At 42.5% G+C, this 26,609-nt stretch overlaps 1 protein-coding gene across 1 annotated transcript in view; it reads right to left on the bottom strand.

Annotated features, from left to right (window-relative positions):
- Positions 1–19,922: 19,922 nt before the first annotated feature.
- Positions 19,923–26,609, bottom strand: part of RAD21 (RAD21 cohesin complex component) — a 17,664-nt gene continuing 10,977 nt past the window's right edge. Inside the window, exons 11-13 of the mRNA XM_010172536.2 lie at positions 25,817–25,966; positions 24,294–24,377; positions 19,923–21,747 (exon numbers count right to left, since the gene is read on the bottom strand). Of these exons, the coding sequence (XP_010170838.1) occupies positions 21,556–21,747; positions 24,294–24,377; positions 25,817–25,966 (426 nt within the window). The 3' untranslated portion in view covers positions 19,923–21,555. The remainder of the gene's footprint in view (positions 21,748–24,293; positions 24,378–25,816; positions 25,967–26,609) is intronic.

The raw sequence follows: 26,609 nt of genomic DNA, 5'->3' as shown, positions 1-26,609 counted from the left end.
CAGCCCTCTGTATTCATTACTTCAGAGGGCTGCTAAATGGAAACCCCAAAGCCTGCGAAGGCTCCGGGGGAAGGCTGGGGGATTTGTGAGGCCGGGCTGGACGTGGGGCCTCACGCTCTGGCTGTGAAGGGGCAGAGGCAGCCTGACCTCCCCGCGGAGCCCCGGGGGTGGCTGCACATGTGGCATGGGGACCCCAAGGTGCAGCTCTCAGGGAGCCTTAACTTTGCCTCTGCTCAGCATGGGATCATGCTGGCTTGTCCGGGGAGAGCACTGAGCTGCTTCTGGCTGCAGCTCTGCTTATTCAGGCACTTCTTGTGCCCAGGTCAGAACCAGGGAGCTGGTGGATGAGAAAACCTCTGCCAAGCCTGGCGTTAAAGTGAAGATGGGGAGAGCAGTCAGGTGGGGACCAGGAGCTGGCGGGGCTGCGGTCATTCAGCAGGGACCATGGCATGCAATATTGCCTCTGTCTCTGACATGACCAACAGGATTTAAAATGCATAGGCCCTTTGTAAATTACTGCAGCTCTACTGCAATGAGTGAAACTGTGCCAGTTTATCTCTAGGGACGATCTAAGCCTAAATGTTTTACAGAGAAAGGAAGAAGATGAGAAATGTGCATTTATCTTTCCAGTACGTTCTCTGGGCCTCATCCAAGGGGAAAACTTCTACATTTTGTCTCAGGACCTTTAAATCCCAGCTGTGGAACTCCAGTTAGAGACCCCCACAGAAAAGTCTTAATGAATTTACCATGGATTTTTTCTAATTCATTAATATGTCAAATCCAGTAAAGCACGCTGGCCTGCCGGTATATTTTTCACTTGTCCCACAGAAGTCTATGGCAGGGATATCATTGCCTGCTCAGCCCTATGGGGTTACCTGGTGATGGCACAGCCCCAGCTGCTGTGCCAGAGGTGAGGTATTGATGCCCAGCAGGCTGCACTCACAGTCATTACACCATAAAACGTGATTTCAGCTGGAAGAAGTAATTTGATTATTCTGACTGTTCGGTGTGATCCGGTGACCACAGAGGACTGCGCTGACAAGGATAATATTGATTATTGACAAGTGTGGAGCCACCCTAAAAAATATTTGACCCTCTCTCTCATGTAATAGGCTGTACCTGTGACAATGGACCTCAGCATAGGAGGGGCAGGGTTCCCAACCCTATGTTAGACACAAGGAAACAAAGGCAGAAATAACTTTACCAGTTCACCTACCAGAGGTAAAAATTACAGCATTTTGGCTTCCTTGTGCTTATCATAATGTCCTAATCAGCTTTTAAAGAGTGTGTTCATCTGATGGTCACCCTCTTAACTGAGGCAATACACCAAAATGGATCAACATAGGAAAAGATACCTACCAGGTACTTTGCACAGTAGGGTGTTTAATACCAGGGCATTTTTTTAAGCATAGGGAAATAAATAGGACAATTTTTCACTTGCCGAAAGCACCTACTCATTAGGCATTACACTTGATTTCTAAAGGCACTGATCTGAGTGAGATTTAGAAATTCAAAATCTTACAAATCAGCTGTCAAAAACAGTACTAAAAATCCTACAAAATGTCTGTCAGGATCTTCAAGCATCTTTAAAGATGTTGCTCTTGAAACTTTACCCATGAAGCCTGAACTAAATCTCCGCAGGTAAAAGCTCACTGCTTTACTTGCATTACTCTGTCTGGAGAAAAAAATGCACAAAATGTTTGGAAAATAGCAAAGCATTTAGTTTTACAGAGTATATTCCCCTGAAGTTTCCTGGATAAAGGCAGGGCAGCAAGAAAGCCACAGCCACAGTGGGGAGGCTGAGATCTCTTCTGAGAAATAAGATAGCTTGAATTTTAAGGGGACTTTAAATGAAACAAGCAATCAAATAAAATAATTATTCCAAACAGTTCTGAAATCTTGACACTTATTTGGCTGATTAGAGGACAGGGAGGGCAGGGAGGTGACAGGGACCAGTTTGAGAACCCTGGGTTCAAGCCTGATTTGACACAGGTTCTGGATTCCTGAGATGCAAATAAAGGTACATCCATGCCAAGCAATCAGATATGTGACAGAACTTTATTGAACAAGGAACAAGGTTCTGTGTATTATAACATTTAAGTGAGGAAGGAAAGGTGGAAGAAAAGAAAAGAGGAAAGCTAGAAAGAGAGGAGATGGAAGAAAGTCCCACCACTTGAGTTCCAGCAACAGGCAATGAAGATTCTTTTATTCTTTCCTGCTGGTGATGGAGTCGTCTTCTTTTCTTCTGGGTTGTGGATCCAGGATAGTGGGGGGCCCTCTCAATGGCCAAAATTGTTGCCTTTTATTTGTTCCTTAAGGATAAATAAGTTCTTAAGGACCTTCCAGTGGGCAGAGGTGATTTTAGCATGTGCGTGCAGGCCTAGTCAGTCCTTCCAGATGGTTCTGGAAATAGGCATAGTCCACAAGGTTCTGGAAATAGGCTTGGAGGTCCCTGGTGATTCACAGACCCCACAGAAGTTCTCTTTTGTGATTTATTAGATGCACAATCATCTCCTTCCGCGCTCCTGCAGAGCTTGTTCCTTGTTAGCAACTCGCCTTCCCCCTAGGTCTCCTTTTTCATTCTTCTTATCAGTTCCCTTGGTCATCAGGGTTGGGGGTCCGTATGTGAGCCTGCCTTTGTTTGCTTACATGCCTTTGGAGTTGTTTGAGGCATATTTTTTTCCAAAATTCTGATGTATTATTATTTTTTACCAGCCTGTTACAGGAGGGCAGCCCATGTAAGAGCACTTAGTCTGGAAGGTCTGGAGGGACAATGTCCTGTGACATCCACACAAGGGGCTTTCTATGTGCTGTAAACAATTTGATGGACATTTTGTACTGGAATAACAAATTCAGGGTCATGGATATTTTCAAAAGAAAAGTGTCTTTAATCTCAGGTAACTTTTCCACTTCCAAAGCCACTCAACTGCAGTAATTACTGCAGGATCTGTTTACTTCTGTGCTGGAATAGCCTCTACTCAAGGCAGACAGGTCAGAGGAGCAGTGCCTGGTAGTTTGCTGGTGGGAACAAGTGCTTGGGGAGGGGAAAGAACAGCTGGTCTGGGGGCAGCAGGCTCCTCTTTGTGTCAGTTCTTTTGCACCTCATGGAAGGAGTCTTTATTTTCCTCTGGAAGTTTCTAGCTTTTGTGGTATTTGGAGAGAACAGTTAACCAGTAAGGGCCGGCAGCAGCAGAGCACAAAGAGGTCGTGTTAAAGAGGAACCACTGAGAACTCTCTAAATTGCATTTCCTCAAAATGAAACAGGAAGGGATTACAACGTCTCCTTGGCATGGGCCTAAAACCAAAATGATTCTTCACTGGCTAAATAGTTTCACGTGCTGGTTAGACTACAGCCTGCAGCCTCAGACAGAAAGGAAACTGGCTTTCCCTTAATTTCTGTCCCTTGCTCTCACGAGAGCTTGTAACAGGACTAACAGAAAATAATTCCTTCCATTGCCAACCTTGGACTCCAGTTTGATTACTCGCCGCATTAATTTAGTGATTCTGTGATTTGAACTCATTGGTTTATTGATTTAGTCTTAATAAGAACCCTGATGCAATCACGGGATTGTTCCATTTTTAATTAACTTAGCAAAATTGTAGCAGATTAACCCCTGCTGCCTTCAGAGTAAACTCCCTTCCTTATTCTTTTCAATAAAACCCATTTCAATAAAATCCACCACACCAATTTATTCTATCAGACTGCTCCGTGGGTCAGAAACCCAAGTGCACATGTAATTTAGAATAAAGTATTTCCAGGCCACTTGATTCTTTCTTCAGATTAGTATGAATCCCTCATATAATACTGGAGAGTGAGAGCTGCACAGAGGCGAGCGTGGAAAAGAAAGCTGAACAGGAGAAAAAGATCTGTTTTCTCATACTACTCATTTTTCCAGAAACATGCTATTGAATCACATAATTATTTCTAATGTAACTACTGACAGGCAGAAAAGGTTCAGAAATATGATTTAGGCATGGACAAAATAACTGTTCTTACTGGTAGATGGATTTCCAGGTGTCAGACTATTCAGTAGGGTGGCTTTAAATAATGGTCATAGTTCATATTTGTACGGTACCTTACAGTCCGCTCTGCCTTCTGTCACATTTGATAAGGAAATAGTCCACTTACTCTACTGAAATTTCAACTGCAAGCCTCTGTAGAGAGTAATCATACATTTTTAGGGCATTTTCCATTCCAGCTCTCTGGTGCTATTATTCAACTCCTCAAGTCATTGCCCATGCTTTTTGCAGCATGATCAGACCTTTTATTTCTTTCTCAGCACTCTTTCTGTTAGCTGTTACTCACAGAATCTTCAATACTGGAGGCCCAGGTACCAAGGAAGGCTGCACTGTCCAGGGCTGTGGACCTCTTTTCTTACTGTCCCCACATCTTAAACATGGAGCTCCTACACTTATTGTGTGCATCCTTCTGGCACCGTCAGAGCGATGCTGGTTTTCTCCTTCAGTTTCCCTGGCTGTACAAGTATCGTATTTACATCTGGTACTCTTGTTGGTGCAAAGCAGAGCCAAAACAAACTCACCGTAGGCAGAATACATGCATTTGTAGATAAAAAGCTCTATGAGTTGGTTCTCAAATTTAGTTTTTTGAATAAAACAATGCATAGAAAGAAGAGGGATAATGGGTGTGTAGTGAGCATAGAAATGGTAGGATGTCTATAAATGAAAAGATGGTTGTCCTGGTTTTCAGCTGGGACAGAGATGGGGGTTTTTTTAGTAGCTAGAATAGCGCTGTGTTTTGGTTTCATCATGGGATTTGTTATGAGAAAAACATTGATAACATACCAATGTTTTCAATTGTCACTGGAAGTTGAAGGACTTTTTATTTTGCTAGTCTACAAATGCAAGGTCTGGGGGGAGGGAATATTTAAATTAGCAAGCTAGACTGTCATTCAGGTATTCTAATGGGATATTCCTTATCACAGAATCACAGAATATTAGGGATTGGAAGGGACCTCAAGAGATCATCTAGTCCAATCCTCCTGCCAGAGCAGGAACCTAAACGAGATTACACAGGAAGGTGTCCAGGCGGGTCTTGAATGTCTCCAGAGAAGGAGACTCCACAACCTCCCTGGGCAGCCTGTTCCAGTGCTCTGTCACCCTCACTGTAAAGAAGTTTCTTCTCAAGTTTAAGCGGAACCTCCTGTGTTCCAGCTCACACCCATTGCCCCTTGTCCTACCATTGAGCATCACTGAGAAGAGCCTGGCTCCATCCTTGTGACATTTTCCCTTAACATATTTATAAACATTAATGAGGTCTCCCCTCAGTCTCCTCTTCTCCAAGCTAAAGAGACCCAGCTCCCTCAGCCTTTCCTCATAAGGGAGATGCTCCACTCCCTTCATCATCATGGTGGCTCTGCGCTGGACTCTCTCCAGCAGTTCCCTGTCCTTCTTGAACTGTGGGGCCCAGAACTGGACATTTTCAGTATATTAATAAGGGTCTCTTTCTTGTGGGCGTTCCTGCTGTTGCTCGCACTCTCGCTCTTCTGGGATTGCAGTTTCAGTTTCAGGATTGTCGCTCCTCCGGGATCGTTATCCAAGAATGAGCTGGGTTTGGTCAGATGGTGGTGAGCAATTCCACTGTGTATCACTCATCTGCATATTTTATTACTATTATTATTATAATTATTATTCTAATATCATTATTCTTTTAAGTTTTATTTTATTTCAATTATTAAATTGTTCTTATCTCAACCTACAAGTCTCTTTACCCCACCAGTTCTCTCCCCTATCCCTTGTGGGGAGGGGAGGAGTGAACAAGTGGCTCTGCTTGGCTGCTAGCCAAGTGCTAGCCAAATGAAACCACCACAATGGGTAAAAAACAACCAGAAATTCCCAGAATGTTGATGCAGCACAAATTCAATCTCCAAAACTACAAGTGAGAAAATGAACTGCACCTCAACAACTTGTAGAAGAAGCTGGGGCATTGACTACAAGGATCTTGAAGCTGCTCTAATGAACTCATTCCATCAGATGTGTGCAAGCAGCTGGAAGAGGAAAACAGCTGGTGTGAAGACCCTGGGATAAATTGCTCACCAGAGTAACAGAAACTGCAGAAATATGTCAAATTTGTTTATCTTTCAAGGAGAAGGGGCAGCTGCTGGCCACACTGGTGCAAAGGAAAAGGTGGCTGCCAAAAAACCGCAAAGGTTATGAGCCATGAAACATCCTCAGCATCAACAAAAGAGATCCTCTCTCATCAGCAGCTCTCACTGGGAATTTTGCCATTTCTGGGAGCTCATGGAATGGAGGAAAAGCAGTGGCTGGAGGTTCCACCGAGTTGGTCCTGCAGGTTCACGCAGATGGGAGCCTACACTGCTGACAAAGCTGCTCCACGCAAGACCCTGCAGGTCCTGGTGCTGCGACTGGGATGCACTGGGGACTCCTGTGGCCTGCCCTGGGACTCTGCCAGGACAGCAGGTGACGGGGAAGGAAGGTGGCTTTTCTTGGCCCATAGTACTGTTTGCCAGAAGCTGGCACAGCAGCCCCAAGGCTTTTGTTTTGCAGTATTTGGTGTGTTATTGCAGTGCTGTCAATATTTGAGCTGATTTTTGATGCAGAACGAGTCCATCTGCTCTCTGCTAATGGAAGTATTTCATTTATTGTCATGCTTTTTCCAATTTTCAAACCTACACTGCTGAGAGAGCTCAGAGGTAATCCCATGCACCTAGTGAGTGGGATAGAGCAAACAGAAAGGCCACAGCACTGCTAGCTCAACCACTCATCCCTTCAAAAATCCATGCTTTCCTGATAAAGTGCTTTACAAACTAATAATGTACACCAGAAAGATTAAGCTTTTGAAATGAAGGAAGCAGCTGGGTCACAGCCTGGTGTGCAGTGGGTGGACAGTAACTGGAAAAAAGCCCATTTAATATCCAATACAATGGGAACTTTACAGCATATTGTAGGAGACACTTGGCTATTTTAAATCTTGTACAGTGGTCCACCATCATCCTATTCACACACACACACACACACAAGTAAATTAGATGATACTTAATTTTCTGTATCTCCCATAGAATAGTAAGAGGCTATGTCAACTCAACCAGAAGAAACGATTCCTGAGAGTCCTCACAGTTTCAGTTCAAAGCTCAGATCAATAAGGTATTCCTGTGCCTTAGAATAAAGACTTGTAAATATGTACTTGCTACCTGATTCTCTTTGTAATATAACCAGGGGGTATGTCTCAACAAGTGATAATTGGAAAACAACCACATGTGAGAAATCACCTTTCTTTAGAAAGGAGACAGCCAAAAATAGAATGGAGCAGATCACAGCCCAAGGCGCTGCAGGATCTTTCTGCATGAATGAGAGTGAGTGGAAATGAAAGAGCAAAACCAGAGCTGACGACAGCCTGCCTGCCTGCTAGATGTGACCTGCAAATGGATTTTAAAACATTTCCAACTACTGTCACAATTCAGGCTGCATTTCCTTGTTACCTGCACACAAAGGGACATTCTAGAGGGAAACGGGTGGCTTTTTCTGGCTGTATCTCTTAGTAGGTATGAGGTATCCCCAAACTCCTTGGCTTGGTCCGTTATCTGCTATGCATCTTTCTGTGCCAAGCATCCTATTTCAAGTACAGCAAACCATTTTAGGAATGATGAAACTGCCATTTCCATCAGCTGTGAATGCTGTGCCAGCCCTGGCTTGGTGCTAGGAAGCAGGATCGATTGTGCAGGTTGGAGTTTGCCAGAAGGAGGTGGGCAGGATGGGTTTCAATAAAGTAGTGGGTTTCTAAGAGCAAGAGACCAAACCCAGGTTTTATTCAGTCTTGTACCCTGCTTTCAACAACAGCCAGGGCCAGGTGCCTGCAGGTTTGGGTAGGACAAGGTATCCCAGATATCTGGGAGTCTTCTTCCAGGAATGTGTCTGATCACCAGCCTGACCACTACACAGGTCAGATATCTGTACGTCAGGGTAGCTTATTTCAGCATAAAGAGCATTTCTGTTTCACTTCTGACAAAGTGGGGGGAGGATGAGATACACTCAGAGGACATCAGAGAGCCCCACTCTTCCTAGGTTGCCTGCATAGCTGGATGGAAGTGTTGTCCACGTTTTTTCTCAGGTTATTTTAAGGAAGAATCAAACATCCCATCCAAATTCCTGTTCTTTGACAGCAGTCAGACCCATTTCCCACAGGAGTTTTTTCAACGTACCTGTTGAGCAGGACAGTCTGACTACAAGAAACCTGAACTGCAGGATTCAAGGACAAGCTTCTGTCATGGCACATGCCCTCCTCACGTGCCTTCAACACACCAAACACCTTCAGAGGAGAAGGGCCATGAAGATTTTAACTGGGCATGGAAACAGCTAGCAGACAACAGCTACAATAGGACAAAAACCAAAACCAAACCAAAACAAAAAAACACAGGAAAAGAAAATAACAGATCAGGGATCAGTACTGAACTGTGGTGTTCACCCAGTGGCTGATCCTCTGCCTAACTCTCTTTGGCCAGTGACGGGCTCGTGCCCAAGACAGGCAATTTGCCCATGTTTCCTTTAAACCCCAAAAGACACCATTGCTTCCATCTGTCTTGTTCAACCTCCAAAAATTAAGGACAATCTTTCTTCTCTGGGCTATGGTTTTAATGGCACCGGTCATTTATAGTGTTTGGTAGGTTTATATTTCAGGGGATGGCTTTACTTTTCTGTGATCCTGTCTCCAGTAGTGGTCACGGCATGCATGGTGGGTCAGATGAGGAGGTCACTGCTTTGACTCTCTCCTCCTCTGCCAGCTAAAGCAAAAGGGCAGCACGTAAGATAACTGACCAAATTGGCCAAAGGCCTCGTAATGATAGTGTTTGAATGTTATTTGTGTTCTCTCAGCATAAGGAATAAGATGAGAGTTAAGTAGTGGCTGACGCCAGCCCAGCATAGCCCTCTGGGGTGACCACAGTGCTTGGTTGCAGGGGGTCATAGAATCATAGAATAGTTTGGGTTGGAAGAGACCTTAATGATCATCTAGTTCCAACCCCCCCTACCATGAGCAAGGACCCCTTCCACTAGAGCCGGTTGCTCAAAGCCTCATCCAACCTGGCCTTGAAAGGGTCACACCTTCCCATAAGGTGATGAAGAATATTTTTCCACAAGACCATTTCTGTTTGTTACAGTGCGTTGCTCGAGTGAGAGAGCAGTGACACAGCAGTGACACAGCACCATCTCCCGTAGGACATGGCTGATGGTGTTTCTGGCCAAGACCATAGACTCTCCCCCAGAAAGCTCAGCTCCATGGTCCTAAACTCCAGGACTGAAGCTTCAACTTTACTGAAGTCCATGGGGAAATTTCCACTCATTTCAACAATGCTGGCATTTCAGCCAATTCTTGCTTCATGTGACAAGATGTCACACTTTCTCAGAGTGATAATTTTTTTCGTCCATGTAGCAAAATTTCCACTAGTACTGGATAGACTTTCACTTGCCTTTGGCCTAGAGCAGGTGAGATGTCCATACCTGGACAAAGACAAAGAAACATTTGTCCTGTAGTTTGAATTTAATAAAGGAAAATTAAAAGGAAAAAAAAAGAAATAGAGGAAGACAGAGCCACAGCTGAGGAGGTTAGGGCATCTGAAATGAGGAAGTCCCAACGAGGTGGAATATTAGAAAGACAGTAGGTCAAAACTGCACATTGAATTTATCACCAGGCTTTATTATTTTTTATATAGTTGTGTCATCCATTACAGAGATGTTTTTTCTACATGAGTGATGTGTAAGGCAAGCTGCCCTTACAGTTACGTGCATATACAGGAGTAAAATACTTTGTCCTAATTTTTACCAGAAATTTCCAAGTATGCTAAGAACACAAGGAGATTTTTTTCTGATTCCATCCACTGTAGGAGCATTATTTTCCCCCTGTTTTATAATAACTCTGCTCTGAAGCTGGGACATCAGCTGGATTCATTGTTCTTCATTTATCAAGTTTGCAAAGGTGATACATAGAAGACATCCCTTGAGGGATGGGAAGTTCTGATAGTCAGAGAAATAAAATTTAATTTCTACTTTGCTGGTGTAATGGAAAATTTTATTACTTTCAGAAATATATTTCAAGTTGTGAGACAAAGGTTTTAAGCAGATCTTTTGGAGAAAATTGTGGTTTATTGAAAATGGTTGTAAAAGTAGATAAAGTTTCCTCCCATACATTAATGCAACATTGGTCTGCTTCAAGAAGTCTGGCCAGCTTATGAAAAACCTGAGCTTGTGTAACTGATAAAGTCTCTCAGGACATCCTACAGGTAAGCCCAGTGTTTATATTAAAGCATCCTGAACACTGGGAAGTGGCTGTAAAATCAGGAAAAAGAAAACAAAACTATATAAGCAGAAAATCCATAGTAACTGAAAAATACCTATGACAAACACCTGGGTAAAAATATCAAATGCTGTAAAATAATGTAGCAGCAGTAACTTCAGCAGACAAACTGGAACTGATGTCTTGGAGACATAAGCACAGTTTTGTCTCCTGCTCTTCTGGCAGCGCCTAGATAATCAGCTAAGATTTGATACCATTGCCTAAAAGTTAGTTAATGTCTCAGAGTAAAACATCATCCTGTGGTGTTAACGTTCTTCTTACTTGCCAATAGACCCACAAAGCGGAGAGGGCAGGACATCATCAGTGACCTTCAGCTGTGGTCTCTTACTTAGGTGGGACTCCCATCACCAAGAGGGTCTGAGATATCCATCCCAGTGTCACAAAGGGATGCAAAGGTAGGTCCAGCACAACTCTGTGATGGGCTCTAATTGGCACCACTAAGGAGGTTGGCTGTCCTGGATGCTGCTCTGGGATGGTGACAAAGTGCATCAGACTTGCCTGAGCCTCCAGTAACAAACAGGTTGAGAAATGACAGCCTCCAGAAAAATAGAATAGTCTCTTTCTGAAGGATATCAGGGAGTGATGCTGTTGTTAACCTGGTACCAAAAAAAAAAATTAAAAAAAATTAAAAAACATTTCTTCATTATAGAAAAACTGTTATTCCTCCTCAAAACTCCTCTGAACAAATCTGTTCTGCCACATGTTCCCAATGCTCACCAATACGAAGTCCTCTGCACAATTTCCTCAGCCCCAGTGTACATCAACACCACTGTCCTTGTTTCCATACTTCAGGTCAGTCAATATCTTCCCATAGTTCACACATGGACAGTGCATGAATGGCTCCCTGCCCAGGAGGTTTCCTGACACAGCTGTATTGGAGTGAGACATCTTCCTTCCTGCTGTTCTTAGGACCAAAAGCACCAGGCTCTTCCATACATCCCTACATTCCAGCCAATGGATTGTGCCAGGGAACAGGCCGTGCATGGACCTAGATTAGCAAACAACACTCGTGCACTTTCAACTTGATAGACAATCTGAAAAACCGGAGTGTCATTTCCATGCTGCTTCCATTGCATCTACAAGAGAAAATGAGAAACAAAGTGATTCCTGTGGGCAAAACACAGAAGGGAACTCCTATGCTCCTGGAGCTGGATTTGTGATGCTTCACTAAGCTAAGCGTTGCTGTTGATAGCGGATCTGTGCCAGAAGTGCCCTGGGATGGGAATTTATGGGAGTGGAAGGAGAGCAATTGCCAGAAAGGGTGGGGATAATAGTCCTCCAAGGACGTTCTTGTAAAGAACATTCCCTGCTGGGCTGTTTCCTAACTGGATAATTTTAAGTGAGATTTTATATTCTCTGTCTGGGATAGTTAGCTCTTACAGGTTGTTTTTATCAGTTGAGTAGTTTGGGTGGTTCCCTTTGTTAGCTGTGATTACCTCCAGGGCAGCTGGCTTGGCCTTTCCTGGGAGGTTTGTGCTCTGGTGCTGATCTTCTAGCTTCCTCGAGCCTCCTAAAACCTTCTGAAAGTTCCTCTTGCCAGGAGCAGTCCTTCCCCATCCTGCCTGGCTGTAAACACCACCCTGAGAAGCACAGCTCCTTCAATAGGAAGCTGGTGTCTCTTGTCACCCAGAGTTGCCACCACTTTTTGAGTGTGTGGGTGACCTTGGCCTCTGGGATTTCACATTAAGGCTCCAAAAAAGCTAGTTAACTTAAATACAAATCAAGAAGGAACTGGACAATTGCCACAAACCTAAATTAGGTGGGAGCTTTGTTAAGATGTGGTCTGATTCTAACTAACAGGGTGAAGGGACCCAAGAAGCCTCTTCTGCTTAGAAGACGTTTCAGATTTGAGGATAGAAGAGGAAGGGAATAGAAAGAGTCTCAAAATCTGTTTTTTATACAATTAAACTTCTCAATGGCAAAGAAAGCATATGGTATGAATGCAGAAACTCATTAGTGCAGACCTTTGGGAGACACCACGATTAAGCAAAACAGAGCCAGATGAACGTTTGAGAGAAACAACAAATTGCCAACACTGGAGGAAAATAACTGAGAGCCAAGTGACTACAGTTTCAGACTCATGAAAAAAATATTCAGAAGTGTGATTTCTGAGAAAGACTTTTTCCAAGAAAGGTTTCTGGCTCTGTGAGACCAGTCCAGGCACACAGGGAGTAAGTTAGCTCAGTCTTCAGTGGTGGTGTGGACAGATATTTAGGTTGGTAGCAGAGAACTGATGACATTTTTCTGTGGACTGTTTCCACCTTACAGTACTTTAAATATTTCAAGAATTTAAGATCTTTCCCTGGACTGCTTAGATTCTTGGTCCTTCTTTTGCAGTCAGGTCCTCTAAAATTAAAATATCAGCACAGAAATGCCAGGAAGACAAGTTTCATTCCCCTTCCAGAAGTCACAAATGGAAGATGGAGTCACAATGGAAGATAAATACATGTGACCTCATACACATCCTAGCAGGAAATTAACTCCTTTAAATCTTCCTTTCTTGGCCTTTTGCCCACCATTACATGGCTTTCATCAAGAACTCATACCTACCAGACTTTATTGTGCTTCTAAACCCTAAGCTTGAAAAAGAAGATCTAATTTAGCTGATTGGAGGAAAAAAATAGGGAGAAACTACAGTTTGTAAGGCATTAGCTACTTCTACTACATTTAACTGGGATCTAGAAGCTAGTTATAGAAGGATGTGTTCTGAGCACATGCAGATTATGTATTGTGGTGACAAGTTGTCAGATTATGATCCAATTAGTTCTGCAATCAAACTTCATAAATGTAGTGCCTCATTGCTACCTGTACCTTTTGGTTAAACTGTATTTCTCTGGCCTGTGTTTGGAACAGAATTATTTTGGATAGCATTAATTAGAAGCTGAAGTTTTAAGATAATATATAGTTTTTGTAGCAGGCTAGTCCAATGACCTAAACCATTATTTTTTTGCTTTAAATGTCAGTCCCAAATTTACTGTAACATTTTACGTTACCTCTTTGGATTTAAAACCTGGTGCTAAATTGGTACTTCTCCATTGAAGTAGGTGGGAGAGTTATGGACGGGCATTCATTACTCATTCATCTGTGTAACACTCAGGTGAAACCGACTTGATTTTTGCTTACAAGTTGCATTGTTTTCACATTCCTACTATAAAGCATAAAGACATCTTTTTTTGTCCGTTGGCCTTGTCCTGGTAGTCTTGTCTAAGTCTTAGCCAAGTGATAAAAACCCGATTGTGCTTCAGTGGGTGCAAGGACTCTGTCCTAACTGTGAGGCTCCTGGTGAGAGATGGTCTTGCCACCTTTCTCCTCACCTCTGCCACTGTCAGCTCATGCTGTGACTGGGAACAGAATATTGGCTTTCCTCTGCAGCTGCGACACACTTGAGGTGACGAGGTGAGGGAGTGAAATGCCAGGGCACACACCTCAATCACCTTCATGGGGTTCTCTCACACAGGCTTCACCCCAGTTAGCCACAATCGAGCTTTCTAGGAGGACAGGCTGGGAAATTCCTCTGCCAGAGGGAAGGAGAGTGGGCACTGTGTAGTCCAGGTGACTTGTCAAGTGCAGTTCATGGAGAAGTGTTTACACACATGTCCTTGCACAGTGCACCCTGAGGAAAATGTCAGCTCCTATGGAGCTGACAAACCCCGAGTCCAAGGCTGCCAGGGAAGTCCTGGCAGCTCACAGCTGAGTACCAGACTTGGGGCTGCTGCATAAGAACATTCGCTTTCCCTTTGGGCAGAAGAACACTCGGGCCAAGGTTTTACCTGGGTACTCAGAAGTGATGTGTGAGCCGGTCACTGCTTTACAGGAATCCAACAGCTGTGGTACCCTCCTCGAATAGAGCTGTCTCCCTCAACCAGACACACACACATTGATACCATGTGCCCATTTTCTTCACAGATGACAAGTTATAAATCACACGTACTGCACTGCCATGTATCCAGGCATTTGGCAACCCAGCTCCTCTTACCATAAGGAAGAAAGTGTTAGGATCAAAAAATTGCTGTTGTTTAGTTGTTAACTAAACCCATCTACATTAATATGAAAATAGAAGTGCCACACTTGGGAGGTAGGAGCATGTAATCACTGAAATCTAAAGAGTAAGAGTAGTTCTGTCTTTTATTCCAGTATGGTAAGCAAGTTCTGGTTGTGTTTTTCCACTGATGTTGCCTTATTTACATGTGAGGTAAAGGTGTGCTTTGCTTCACAATACAGAATGAGCACATGTAGCCTTGGTTCCAGAAATCTGGTCCTTTGACAGAAAAAGTCTTGGCCCTAAAATTAAACAGAAAACTCTCTGTCACAGCTGAAAAACTGGGCCTCAGGGACCATGGAAATGGACGGGGGTTTTGAAGAAAGACCATGGAGACAGCATGTTCATGTTTGTATCTGTGGATCTTTTGAGCAGGTGGGTAATTTTGTCATATCCTTGTCCCGACAGCCGAGCTGCAGGCCCTGGCTCTCTGCTGAATCCACCTCCAAAGCTGGCAGACCTTATACCTCCACCTTGTTTGTCATGAAAACCCACAGTCCACTCACTTTCTCAGGACTCAAGAGTCCTGTGGCTCCACTATACGTGTTCCCAGCACATCTGGTTGGATTTGGTGCCCGCTGTATTTTCCTCAGGACATGAATGATCTGCACATCACAGGGAACCAGAAGGGCCTTTTCCTAGCAGAAACAGCACTTACTAAGTCATAAGAACAAGGTCTGCCATAAATGCAAAATAATTTTAGGTAAGCTAATATGAGTAACTATCTGTCTAGACCTAACACTCCTCTCTGGGGTAGGCTCAGCCTCCTTCTCCCGGGCTCTGTGTGTTGGGAGCGATCTGCATCAGCGCTCCAGGGAACAGCTCTTGGCCATCAGGACAGGGAGCACGAGCTGCATAGAAACCTTCTTCCACAGTTGTGTGCACTAGAAACTCTTTCTCGGTTGTGCCTCATCAAAAGCAGCTCGTTGGTAATGAGTAAAACCTGTCGAACATCTGCAATGCTCCAAGGGTCATGTCACCCCTGCCAAGGGAGCAGCACAAGCGAGATGGGGGGGAATGACAGTGACTGCGGCACAGAGCAGCTTTGCTGCTGATGTGAAGGATGGCTTAAGTATCCCTGGTACATTCCTCTCACAGGTGTTGGGTCTGCTCTTCTTGGGCTTTGTTTTAAACCTTTTTAGTATTGGGGCTACCTGCTCAGCTCCCAACACAGCCTCCCTGTAATTCCACACGCTCGGTGGCGAACGCGGCAGAGATCCCAGTCCCAATTTGCACTGCAGGGAGCAGCCTGCCACAATTAACGAACTGGAACTGCTTCTGACAGATGTGAAGATGAAACTTAGCACTGGAAGCACCCGGTGTCTTCCGCACTTACTTCAGTCTTGAGAAATGATCAAGGAAAACCTGCAGCTTGTGTCACTAAGCAGCTGCCACCATAACAAACCTTTTCTTGCCTTTTCTGGCTCATTGCTGCCTCCCTCAGCATCATCAAGAGTAGCTACAAGTTTGCACTCACGTAATTACAAAATGCAAAGTGGTACATTTAGTTTATTTTCAGGGTCTCTCATCAGTTATTTGACTAATCAGAGAAACATTCTCAAATTATGTATCAAATTTGGCTTTTGAATCCAAATGCTAAGCTGCTTCTCCTTCTATTTTTTCCTCACATTGTGGTTTCTTATTCCTTAAACATCAGCATTTCTTTTGTTTTGGAGATTAGTCCTGTAGTCAAGGAACATGAGAAGCAGCTTAATTTGTACAAAAACAAATTTAGCCGAACTTTTCTGCAAAAATGCTCAGTGGTGGAACGCTTTATGATATTCCAATCCCTTCATTTCAGAGTTAACAATCCACTCCGATGTGTGGTACATGCTGCCTGTGAAGTGCACGTTGACTCTAATTCTGGTTTACTCTCACGTAATGCGAGGACTGGACGTATTAACTTTCACAAAATGAACAGAAAGCTAGTGCAGACACATCCCCTGGCAGAGGTTGGACTTGAGCTCTGTCACAGAAATACCCAACTTGAGGGAGAACATTCAACTTTTGCCTTGGAAAAGCAGAATATCAACACTGGTGCGCAAGCTGACGATAAACATGCCAATCCATCGGTTTTAGCCAGTGCTGGGACTCCTGAATTCAAACAGGATTATTGTGAATAATTTTTTCAGACTGATTTAACACATATGCAAAGTTGGCACAGCTACCCAAAAAAGCAATCCTTACCCCTTCCCTTCTCTGTTCTCCTGCCTGGTGCTTCTTGTGTTTTGCTGGCACAAGTTTCTGTATGGCTGCCCAGTGTGCAGGGTGTAGGAAGTGATCCAGCTGGAGGAAAAAAAACCCAACAAAACCATATTTCTTTTGGTGGGTTTTACCCTGAATCAGTTCCCACCAGCCCCAAACCTAGATAACTAAATTGTACAAATAATTGCCAGCACTACCTGGGCACTGCAAGGCAGAGAAGGGGAAAGTATTCCAAGAGAGCAGCAGAACAGTTGGATTTCGAGAGGAGTCCTTGCATGGAGACTGCTACAGGCTTTAAAACCCATCTGCTCTAGAAGGTTGCTAAGTGTCACGAGCAAATCTGACTTTCTCATCACATGTATTCTTGATCAATATCAAACAACATTTATATAAAACATCCATGATTAAAGGTCAACCACACAGTCCTCAATTATCTAGTGTTAGTTTCAGGCTATGTTAGAATGTTTTATTGAAAACAAAAGTTGGGCAAACAAGAAAAGTGGGAGGGGGGGGGAGCTGGGGAGGGGAGAACATGTAGAGACCTAGCTCATGACAGCCAAACTACTTCTTGTATCCTTCCTGGCTGCTGGGGAATAGCTAGGGCCAAATGAAATTGGAGGGTGTATTCTCCCAGAAAGTTTCTGGCACTTTATTCTACTTATAACACAACATTAACATTAGTGTTTGGCTAATAGGAATATTTTCTTCTAGCTGAGTTTTTGGACTTTTTTGGACACTGCATGAAAATGTTTTCAAATAAAACAAATGTAAAAACGGCTCCTGTGAGAATAACAAGGGAAAACCTTACCTTTTTCTACCTCCTTCTCTTGTCTCTCTGGCAGCTTTTATTTTTTTTAAGCAAAAAATGCAGAGAGAACTGCCCTTTCTTCATTGTGTGTTGGGACAGTCTATTTCCTGGTGCTTTAGCTTTTCTATGTATTAGTCTTGCAGAAGTTCACAGTACATAGCTGAGCCCATTCTTGTAGGTATAACCAAAGAAAAATCTTTGAAAAAGCACAAGCAGGAACATGACAACCACCCGAGGAAACATGTTCCACTTCTGGTGGACACTTGAGAGCTTTGGAAACGGAAAAATTTACCAGAATCCCACTCCCCACCCTGCCTCCCCCCCCCCAAAAAAAATCCATTATGTACCACCACACAGATACACGTGGCAGTGGGATGACACTAGGGAGTGGAAAACTAGCCCTTTGGAGTTTGTCTTCTTTTGTTTGCAGGTGTAGGAGCACATTAGCTGGGAAGACCAAAGCAGAAAAGACAATCTAGTGTCTACAAAAGATGGGCAAAGCTCAACATCCTTAAGACCATATACATGACCCTCTTTTGCACGTGACAGCTGCCACTTGGAAGAGGCTGCTAACCAACAAAAATCCTGAAGCGTGAGTTCCAGCGATACCTTCAGCCAATACTTTTAGCTAAGTTAGAACCTGCCTTATAAAATGTCTTGTGAATTATGAGGAGTTATCTACTCATACCCTTCCCAGAAGCAGAGAGAGGTAGATAACATTACTTGACCAACCTCCTCCCTTCCACTCTAGCTGGAATGAGAACAGGGCTCTGTTGAGCGAGAGCTGGAGCAGTATGTCTTCAAGGTGGTCAGACATGCAGGGCAGAAATTAATTCAAATGAATCTCCTTACAGGAACATTTCCTTAGATTCATGAACTGTTTTCCTTTTCACTCACCAAATAGGAGTAAGTTGGAAAGGCAGCATGCAGAGCAGCCACTGATGTAAATACTTCAGATTTGCAGACAGAACCAGCCTGCTGCCAGTGGGGAAAACGGAGCAGTGAGAGGCACTGACAGCAGTCAGCTCCCCTCACTGCTGCAGGGTAACGCTACAGCCAAACACACCAGAACATTCCAGCCCGAACAGTAAAGCAGCAAGGAACACATTTCACAGTAATGTTATCGATCACATCTAAATCCCTCACAAGAAGGTTGGTTTATGAAAAGTAGGTGGTGTTACTCACTGAGCTGCAAGGAAAATGACTTTTTATCTGGTAAAAACTAACTGAATGCTTATGGATAATTCCTTTTAAACCATTCAGACACTTATTTATTTGAAAAGGAGCTATAATAAAATGCAGATGATGTACTTTTTTTTTTTTAAGAAGTACTCCAATACCTTTGTAAAGAACAGCAGTCATAGGGAAAGGAAAACAGAATAAATGCTCATCTGTCTGCACAGTAAGAGAATAAATATACTTCTTGTAAGTGTAGGAGAAATATAGAGAGCAAATGCTTTGTCCATCACCATTCCTCAGACCTCATTCAACAGCTGATCAGTATATTACTGTGAAGCCTGCGTTCCCAGAAAGTTAAGTCTGTCAGTGCTACTTGCAAGGCCATATTCAAAACCAGTAACAAATCCTGTACGTTCTAAAGCAGAGCTTGCATTCATTGCCTCAGATTATATGTAGTGTCATCAGGAGCATATATTTGTGCAAAATCACCTTGTTGCGGGAGCTGATCACAGTGGTGTAAAAAAAGAGCAAAACTGATGATAAAAATGTTCAAGATGATAAGATGTAAGAGAAGAAAAATGCAGAAAAGCTACTTTTCATTCTACTCTGAGTACCTGCGTTCTCAGACTTCACTCCCTTACAGAGCTTTAACCAAAGGAATGAAATATCAGGTCCCCATTTTCCAGTGCAGATACGTTGTACACACACGCACGCGCTCAACACAGGCCAGCCTGCATCCCACAGGACTGACAGCGCAAACAAAATCAGCCCAACTGCTTCCCAGGGTGGCTCAGAAGCAGCATAGCCCTGTTGTGTGGAGCCCGGATCAAGTCATCTTAGCAGATCCAGGCTGGTTCTTCAGCTTCCAGAGACAGCCCATGTCACACCCAATTCATGACCCTGGGCTCTGTGTAAGCTCTGCAGGTAACACGAGTGACTCCACAGGAGATGCGCTGCTTCTATAGGCTTGGATCTAAGTGTCTGGCTCTACCTGGAGCAGGTAACTTCAGCAGCACTGATATACCCACATGCAGAGGCAATTCTAGAAGCAAGGGAACAGTAGAGCTCAAAGAATTCCAGCTGGATACATCCTGGCATTCAGAAGAGACTGGCATGGAGATGAATCACATTTTATAGACAGTCTCCCCTAATTTTCCACAGACATTCCGTGCATAGAACACTTGAACAAAACCACAGTACGGCCAGTAAAATAACTCTTCCTTCTTAATGGCATTCAAGCTTTAAATCTCTCAAAGAGCTAAATCGTTACACTTCCACTCCCAATACCAAAACAAGCAACCTGTAAATGCCAGGTCCCAGCTACGTAACTGAGAGGCATTCAAACAAGATACAGAGCTAATACATAACAGCTTATAACACAACTTTTATTAGAAAAGTTATACATAACAGCATCAACTATTTTCAAGAATATCAACCTTGAAAAGCAACAAAAACAGACTAAAAATGTGTAACAAGAAACTAATGACCTTTTCTACAATTAAACATTCAAGTTATCTACAGTGTCTCTTTTTACAAAGGGGAAAATCATGGTTTTACAGGCACATCATGTTGAAAATAAAGCTGCAGTAACTTTATACAATTAACTTTTTCAAGGATTATTAAAACATGGTCATCATGTAGTCTCAGATTTTTTTTTTTAAACATTCACATAATTTTACAGTTGAGTATACACTGAAATTTCAGAGTCCCAAAATTACTTCACAAAAGTGCCATCATTAAAACCAGAACCTTCAGTGTGAATAATTTTGCCCTAAAAAAAGTTAAGACAGGTTTCCATAATCAACATATTCACATAATTTCTGGTGCTACCTGGTCTATCAGTAAAGCTTCATTCTTTATAAGTAAAATCAAATGGGACTTCTTCTGCAAAACTGATAAAATGTTTTGAACACAGGAGTGTGCATTATTGGAAAAACTTATACTAAAACCATAAATATATCCAAAGAGCCATTAATACACTACACGATTGAGTGGAACTGTGCCTGTTTGCACTGTATATTCAAGTTTATTGCCCTTTTGGTACAGGTGGTATCTGAATTTAGCATCTTTACAAAGGCTATCTGTTCAGCTTCTCTTATTCTTATCTTCATATGCCTGTTTAATAAAAATCAGATAATTTACAATCTAGAAGTCTGTTTTAAAAAGTCTGGAGTTTATATACAGCTCTAACAAACCTAAAGCATTTTGATATTTAAAGGTTTAAATGAAATGACCAGAGCTTTTATTTGATGCTTATTAACAGTAACTAGCCATTATCAGTAGTGGACCGTAACGAGGTGGTAAGTGAAAAGGAATGTTTCATCTAAAATGCTTAACACGTGTTTCGTCCTTTCATGTATGTAATAGCATCACGTAGACAAAGGGCTTTCCGCAGACACCCGTTTCCCCTTAGCATCAAGGGCTACAAAAATCTGACTGCAAAAATGCAGTGACAAAGCAAGCTGACATATCAGGCCCTACCTTTCATATTGGCAGCTGTAAGAGACCCACGGTATGCACAAAGATCTAGGGAAGGGGGAAAAACCCACTACTATGAGAAGCAGGCCAAACATTTTAGATGAGTTTGGCAGAAGTTTTTGATCAGACAATAGGTTGGCCATTCAGGTTTACTTGTATAGGTTAAAAATATCACTATTGAATCAACTAGTCAAATTATCGTAAGACATTTTCATTGATACTCAACATTACATGCACCAATATTGCACACATCTGCTCCGAGGTGTTAAAACAATCTCCATCTGGGTCCTTGAGCTGTCTGGTTTCTGCAGTCGGAACTCAAGCCACCCACCCCAGCAGTTTCACTAAAAATTTAAGTGGTAAATTTAAAATACAAAACCCAACATAACCCAAAAAGAAAACCAAGGACTTTATACAGACAATAAAATCTAAATTTTCTGCAATGGTCTTGTGGGCCCTACAGATGGGGCGATACATGTACGCAGTAGTGAAACGAACACTAGCTCTGCTGTTTCTAACCATTCAAATAATATGAAATCTGGGACCAGGTGTTGCAATGATGTCACTGTAAGGCTCCTCCTGCGTCAGCTCTATGGCTTGCTGTTTTTTCAGTACCAGGAAACTGTAGAATTTTGCAGCTGCTTGTTTTCTATTAGTATTTCTGCACAGCTCAAGCAAACTGATAGACTCCGCTCCAGTCTTAGCAAGAGCTCTCTGAAAAACACAAACATTGATAGCACAAATTAAATAGAGAACTACATACAAACAAGAACGTCTGCTGCCAAGGGTCTGTTTGTTGTCACCCCCAGGACACGGTGAGGGATTGGGAAGGACTCAACATTGGATGGAAACGTTACAACATGTATATAAAAATTTCTATACGGATCTTACCTAAATGGAACCAAGTAAGCTTCCCAGAGATGTGTGAAAAATCACTCTCGAATCTGTGCAACTTACAGTCAACTATTTCAGAAACACTGTAGTACAGCACAAGATTTTATTTCTGCACCAACAGCTAGCCAGTCTCTTTTGACTACAGTACAAATATTTTTAAATAGGAACAGAAAATCCTATTTTATTTCTCAAAATAAAAATAACTGCAAAAACAATCATGATCTATTGTTTAAAACAAAATTTCAAGAGCTAAGGTTCTTTAAAAGATGTATAGTTTTCCCAAGGTGAAAGCCTGTTTACTTCTAGAACTCCTCTGTTTGTCTGAAACTAAGTACCCGAAGTCACTTATATTTTTTCAAAGTCTTGGCCAGAATATAAAACAATTCAGGAAAAATACATCTGTTTGCTGGCTAGAACAACAACTGACGTCTTCAATTTAAAACAGAACCGTCTGCTCTGGAATATCTACTAGATGAAAAGATATTAGGCTGGCCAAACCAAATTACTTTATATTAAACAGATCTTAACTTCAAATCTCATTACAGACTTAAAGTTCAGCCATCCAGTGCAATGCTCTTTTGGGCACATGGAAGAATGAACTGAAAGGAAAAAGCCAGACATGGTCCAAAGAGAATTCTGAAGCTCTTTTCAGAAATTGTGATGAAATATTCAGGGAGAAAAATATTACACATCACCAACTAAACATCTGTATACTTAAAAAGTTACTTTTAAGCAACAGTTGTACTGGTTTGGTCTGGGACCGAGTTCTTCACAGCAGCTCACACGGTGCTATGTTTTGGATGGGAGCAAATATTTTTGTTTTGGACCAGGTAGGCTGGGGGTGTGCAAGAATCTGGGAGGGGACACCAGCAGGACAGCTGACCCCAACTGACCAAAGGGATATCCCATACCATATGACATTGTGCTCAGTAATAAAAGCTGAGGCGAAAGAAGAGGGCTGTGTGAGCGTTTGGGGTTACTTGGGCGTTTGTCTTCGCAAGTAACCGTTAGGTGTGACAGAGCCCTGCTTTCCTGGAGACGGCTGAACGCCTGCCTGCAATGCCACTGGCTCCAAGATGGACCTACCACTGGCCAAGGCTGAGCCCATCAGCAATGGTTGTAGCACATATTTAAGAAGGGGAAAAAGTTGCTGCACAATTGCAGCTGGGGAGAGAGGAGTGAGAAGATGTGAGAGAAACAACTCTGCAGACACCAAGGTCAGTGAAGAAGGAGGGGGAAAAGGCGCTCCAGGCACCAGAGCAGACATTCCCCTGCAGCCCATGGTGAAGACTGTGGTGAAGCAGGCTGTTCCCCTGCAGCCCATGGAGGTCCCTGGTGGAGCAGATGACCACCTGCAGCCCATGGAGGGCCCCATGACAGAGCAGGTGGATGCCCAAAGGAGGCTGTGACCCTGTGGGAAGCCTGTGCTTGAGCAGACTCCTGGCAGGACCTGTGGATCCATGGAGAGAGAAGCCCGTGCTGGAGTAGGTTTGCTGGCAGGACTTGTGACCCTGTGGGGGAACCATGCTGGAGCAGTTCGTGAAGAACTGGGGCCCGTGGGAAGGACTCATTTTGGAGAAGTTCACAGAGAACTGTCTCCCATAGGAAGGACCCCACGCTGGAGCAGGGACAAGGTGTGAGGAGTCCTCCGTCTGAGGAGGAAGGGGCAGCAGAGACAATGTGTGATGAACTGACCACAAGACCCATTCCCCATCCCCCTGTGCTGCTGGCAGGAAGGAGGTAAACTGGGAGTGAAGCTGAGCCTGGGAAGAAGAGAGGGGTGAGGGGAAATGTGTTTTAAAATTTTGGTTTTATTTCTCATTATCCTACTCTGATCTGATTGGTAATAAATTAAATTAACTTTCCCGAGTCAAGTCTGTTTTGCCGGTGATGGTAATCAGTGAATGATCTCTCCCTCTCCTTATCCTGACCCATGAGACTTTCTTCTCCCCCGTCCAGCTGAGGAGGGAAAGTGTTAGAGCAGCTCTGGTGGGCACCTGGCATTCAGTCAGGGTCAACCCACCACACCCAATTATTTTAAAAACTGAATTCTGGGAGTCTTACTGGCACACCAAGTGTGGACATAAAGGCTAAAAATCACTTAAATGAAAAATTTTACTTCCAATGTTCTTGGGAAAAAAAGTGATAATTATATTATGATGTAATCAATTACAAGCACTTGTTTTTTTTCCTCTAAGACAGAACTGTGTGTGTGTGTGTGTCCATCCCACCCCAAGGCACAACTCATATTTTAAGTCTAACATCTACTGCAAAGAAAGCTTGCTCTTAACCTTTTAACTCGGGTCAACAGTGTCGGTGAGCACATCCAAAAGCTACTTTAAAAGAAAGCAAATTATCATGTATACCTGAAGTCCATGAAGCATTTGTTGAGTCCTCTTGTTCCATCTCCTTTCTTCTTGATCCTGATCACCCCCTGTGCCATCTTCTTCCTGCAAGCAGTCAAAATTCAAGCATTTACAAAGCAATAACCTTTTCATCCCCATTTAATTATGAAATTAAAGAGGTATTTCTAGATATCACTGCATTTTTCTTTTCACTAAGCTAGAAGGTTTAGACAACTTGAGTCACAGGATACATCCAAGACAGGCAGAAAGTAGGATGGAGGAAGACACACATGTAAGCTCAGGTACCGTAGTAAGGTTGGCTGCCACTATGATTATACCTCAAAATGTTATGCTGACAATTAGCAAAACAAAGAAGTACAATCATGACGGCTGAATGAGAAGAGACACTTCAGTCTAATCTAGGATTGCTAGTACTGAACACGCATCAACAATGCTTTTATATTGCAAACATTAATCAACACAGACATGTTCTCATTTCACTGTGGAAACAGAATCATTGAAAAGGAAAACAGGTTGTCGTTAAAAGCTGCCAAGGCCAGCTGTACAGCTCAGCTCCCCATTTCCTATGAAGCACTCACCTATGCAGAACAGTAATAGCTTATGGAAGATGTGTTCAGATATGGCTTTTAAAACAAGAGCTTTATTTCAAATCAGCAATTTAAAAAGTCACAATGAAAGTGATACATGCAAGCAGTATCTGCTTTGTTTCCATTCTTAACTCAAGAGTCTCAAACTGTGCAGAAAAAACTGTTTGGCCAATTATTTTATTTCTCAAAATTACATCAGCATGTATTTCTTCCTCTTCATTGTACTACTTTAAAGTAACATTTCTCTGCATCCAGCAACATCCTGAAGTGGTCAGGCAGTTGGACTAGATGATCATTATAGGACCCTTCCAACGGAAAATATTCTATTCTATTCTAAATGCTTTTTACAATGCTAGGAAAATTATCTTGACCAAAGTAATTTACATTTCTTCGTACATGTGACTTGCTACAGAAGGAAACTTCACATGTCCAGATACATTATTTTTCCAACAAAAATCAGCTTTTAAAACATCAACTCAATAATACACATTTTGTGTGTAAAATAAAAAGAATCAATTAAGTTTGTTTTGATTCCCACAGAATATTAAATATCGTAACTATGAAAAAACTTTAGTTATCAGATTTTAGCACATGGACTGTTTTCTTCCAAAGATCTACTTTTTATTAAGTGGCATGAACTATTTAAAATGGAATAATAAAATTAAGTTCAAAATTTCCTGTATAAGGCATCATAAATATATAATTGGTTTAATCCAACCATGTGCGAGAACAGAACCCTCTAATTCAAAGCAGAACATATATGCAATTTTTAAAATGGTCATGGAATAATTTTAAAATCTACATTTACAAAGGTTAATATTTTCCCATGCAAGGACTGAAGATTTCTTATGCCACTTAGTTAATCCAAAGTCAGACAGTGCTGGGGAACACAAAACGCCTTCCTACATAGCTTGCTTTTAGGAGCTTAATTCTTACCTCCTCTTCTTCCTCCTCCTCTTTCTCCTTTTCCTTCTCCTTCTCTTTTTCTGGCAGAAGTTCTAGCTCTGGTATTAGCTGGCAGATGTTTTGGGGTTCTTCTGGAGGCATTTCTACAGGTGGTATTTCCAGCTGTTGTGATGGTGGATGCTTTAAGAGTGCACAACACAGTTAAACAAGATAACGTAATTTTATCATTGCTTTTACAATAGGATGCGGATGCTACAAACCAGTTTCACTAAATCCAAGTCTTTAAATCTTAGCCATTTTTCAGCAATTTTTGAAAAATTAAAAATCTTTTTTATTTTGCTGTCCATACATGTATTTTTAATCCTTTAGAGTCTATTTAAACCAGAAATTATGATACCACTATAAGGAAAACTGCTTTCCAATAACTTCACTTAGTCCCCCATCCAAACAACTGATCTCATTTCTTGGATCAGAACATACAACTTTAAAATCCCACGTAACCAGATGCAGTGCTACATGAACACACTTTAACTCACTGGAATAAGACACCTTCAAAACATCAAAATGTTGTTCTCTGCAATACAAGCGTGAAGGAATTAAAACGTGGGTACTTTGTAAAGTTTCCAAAAATGAATGAGTGACTTTGGTGCTCAAGTATCACTCTCAGAAGATACTTATATGACGAGGAAAATCAAGCAAAGCAGTTTAACAGGACTTACGTAGTCAGCTTTAGTAAAATTAATATACAGTATTCCTCCCTTGAATCTATACACAGTTAAGTGTCTGCCAGCAAAGTTACCTTTCTGCATATACCCTAAAATAG

The sequence above is a fragment of the Antrostomus carolinensis genome, unplaced genomic scaffold (assembly GCF_000700745.2).
Source record: "Antrostomus carolinensis isolate BGI_N321 unplaced genomic scaffold, ASM70074v2 scaffold990, whole genome shotgun sequence".
NCBI classification, from domain to species: Eukaryota; Metazoa; Chordata; class Aves; order Caprimulgiformes; family Caprimulgidae; genus Antrostomus; species Antrostomus carolinensis.
Note: the sequence above shows the minus strand (reverse complement) of the source record. Positions and strands in the feature narration are given on the sequence as shown.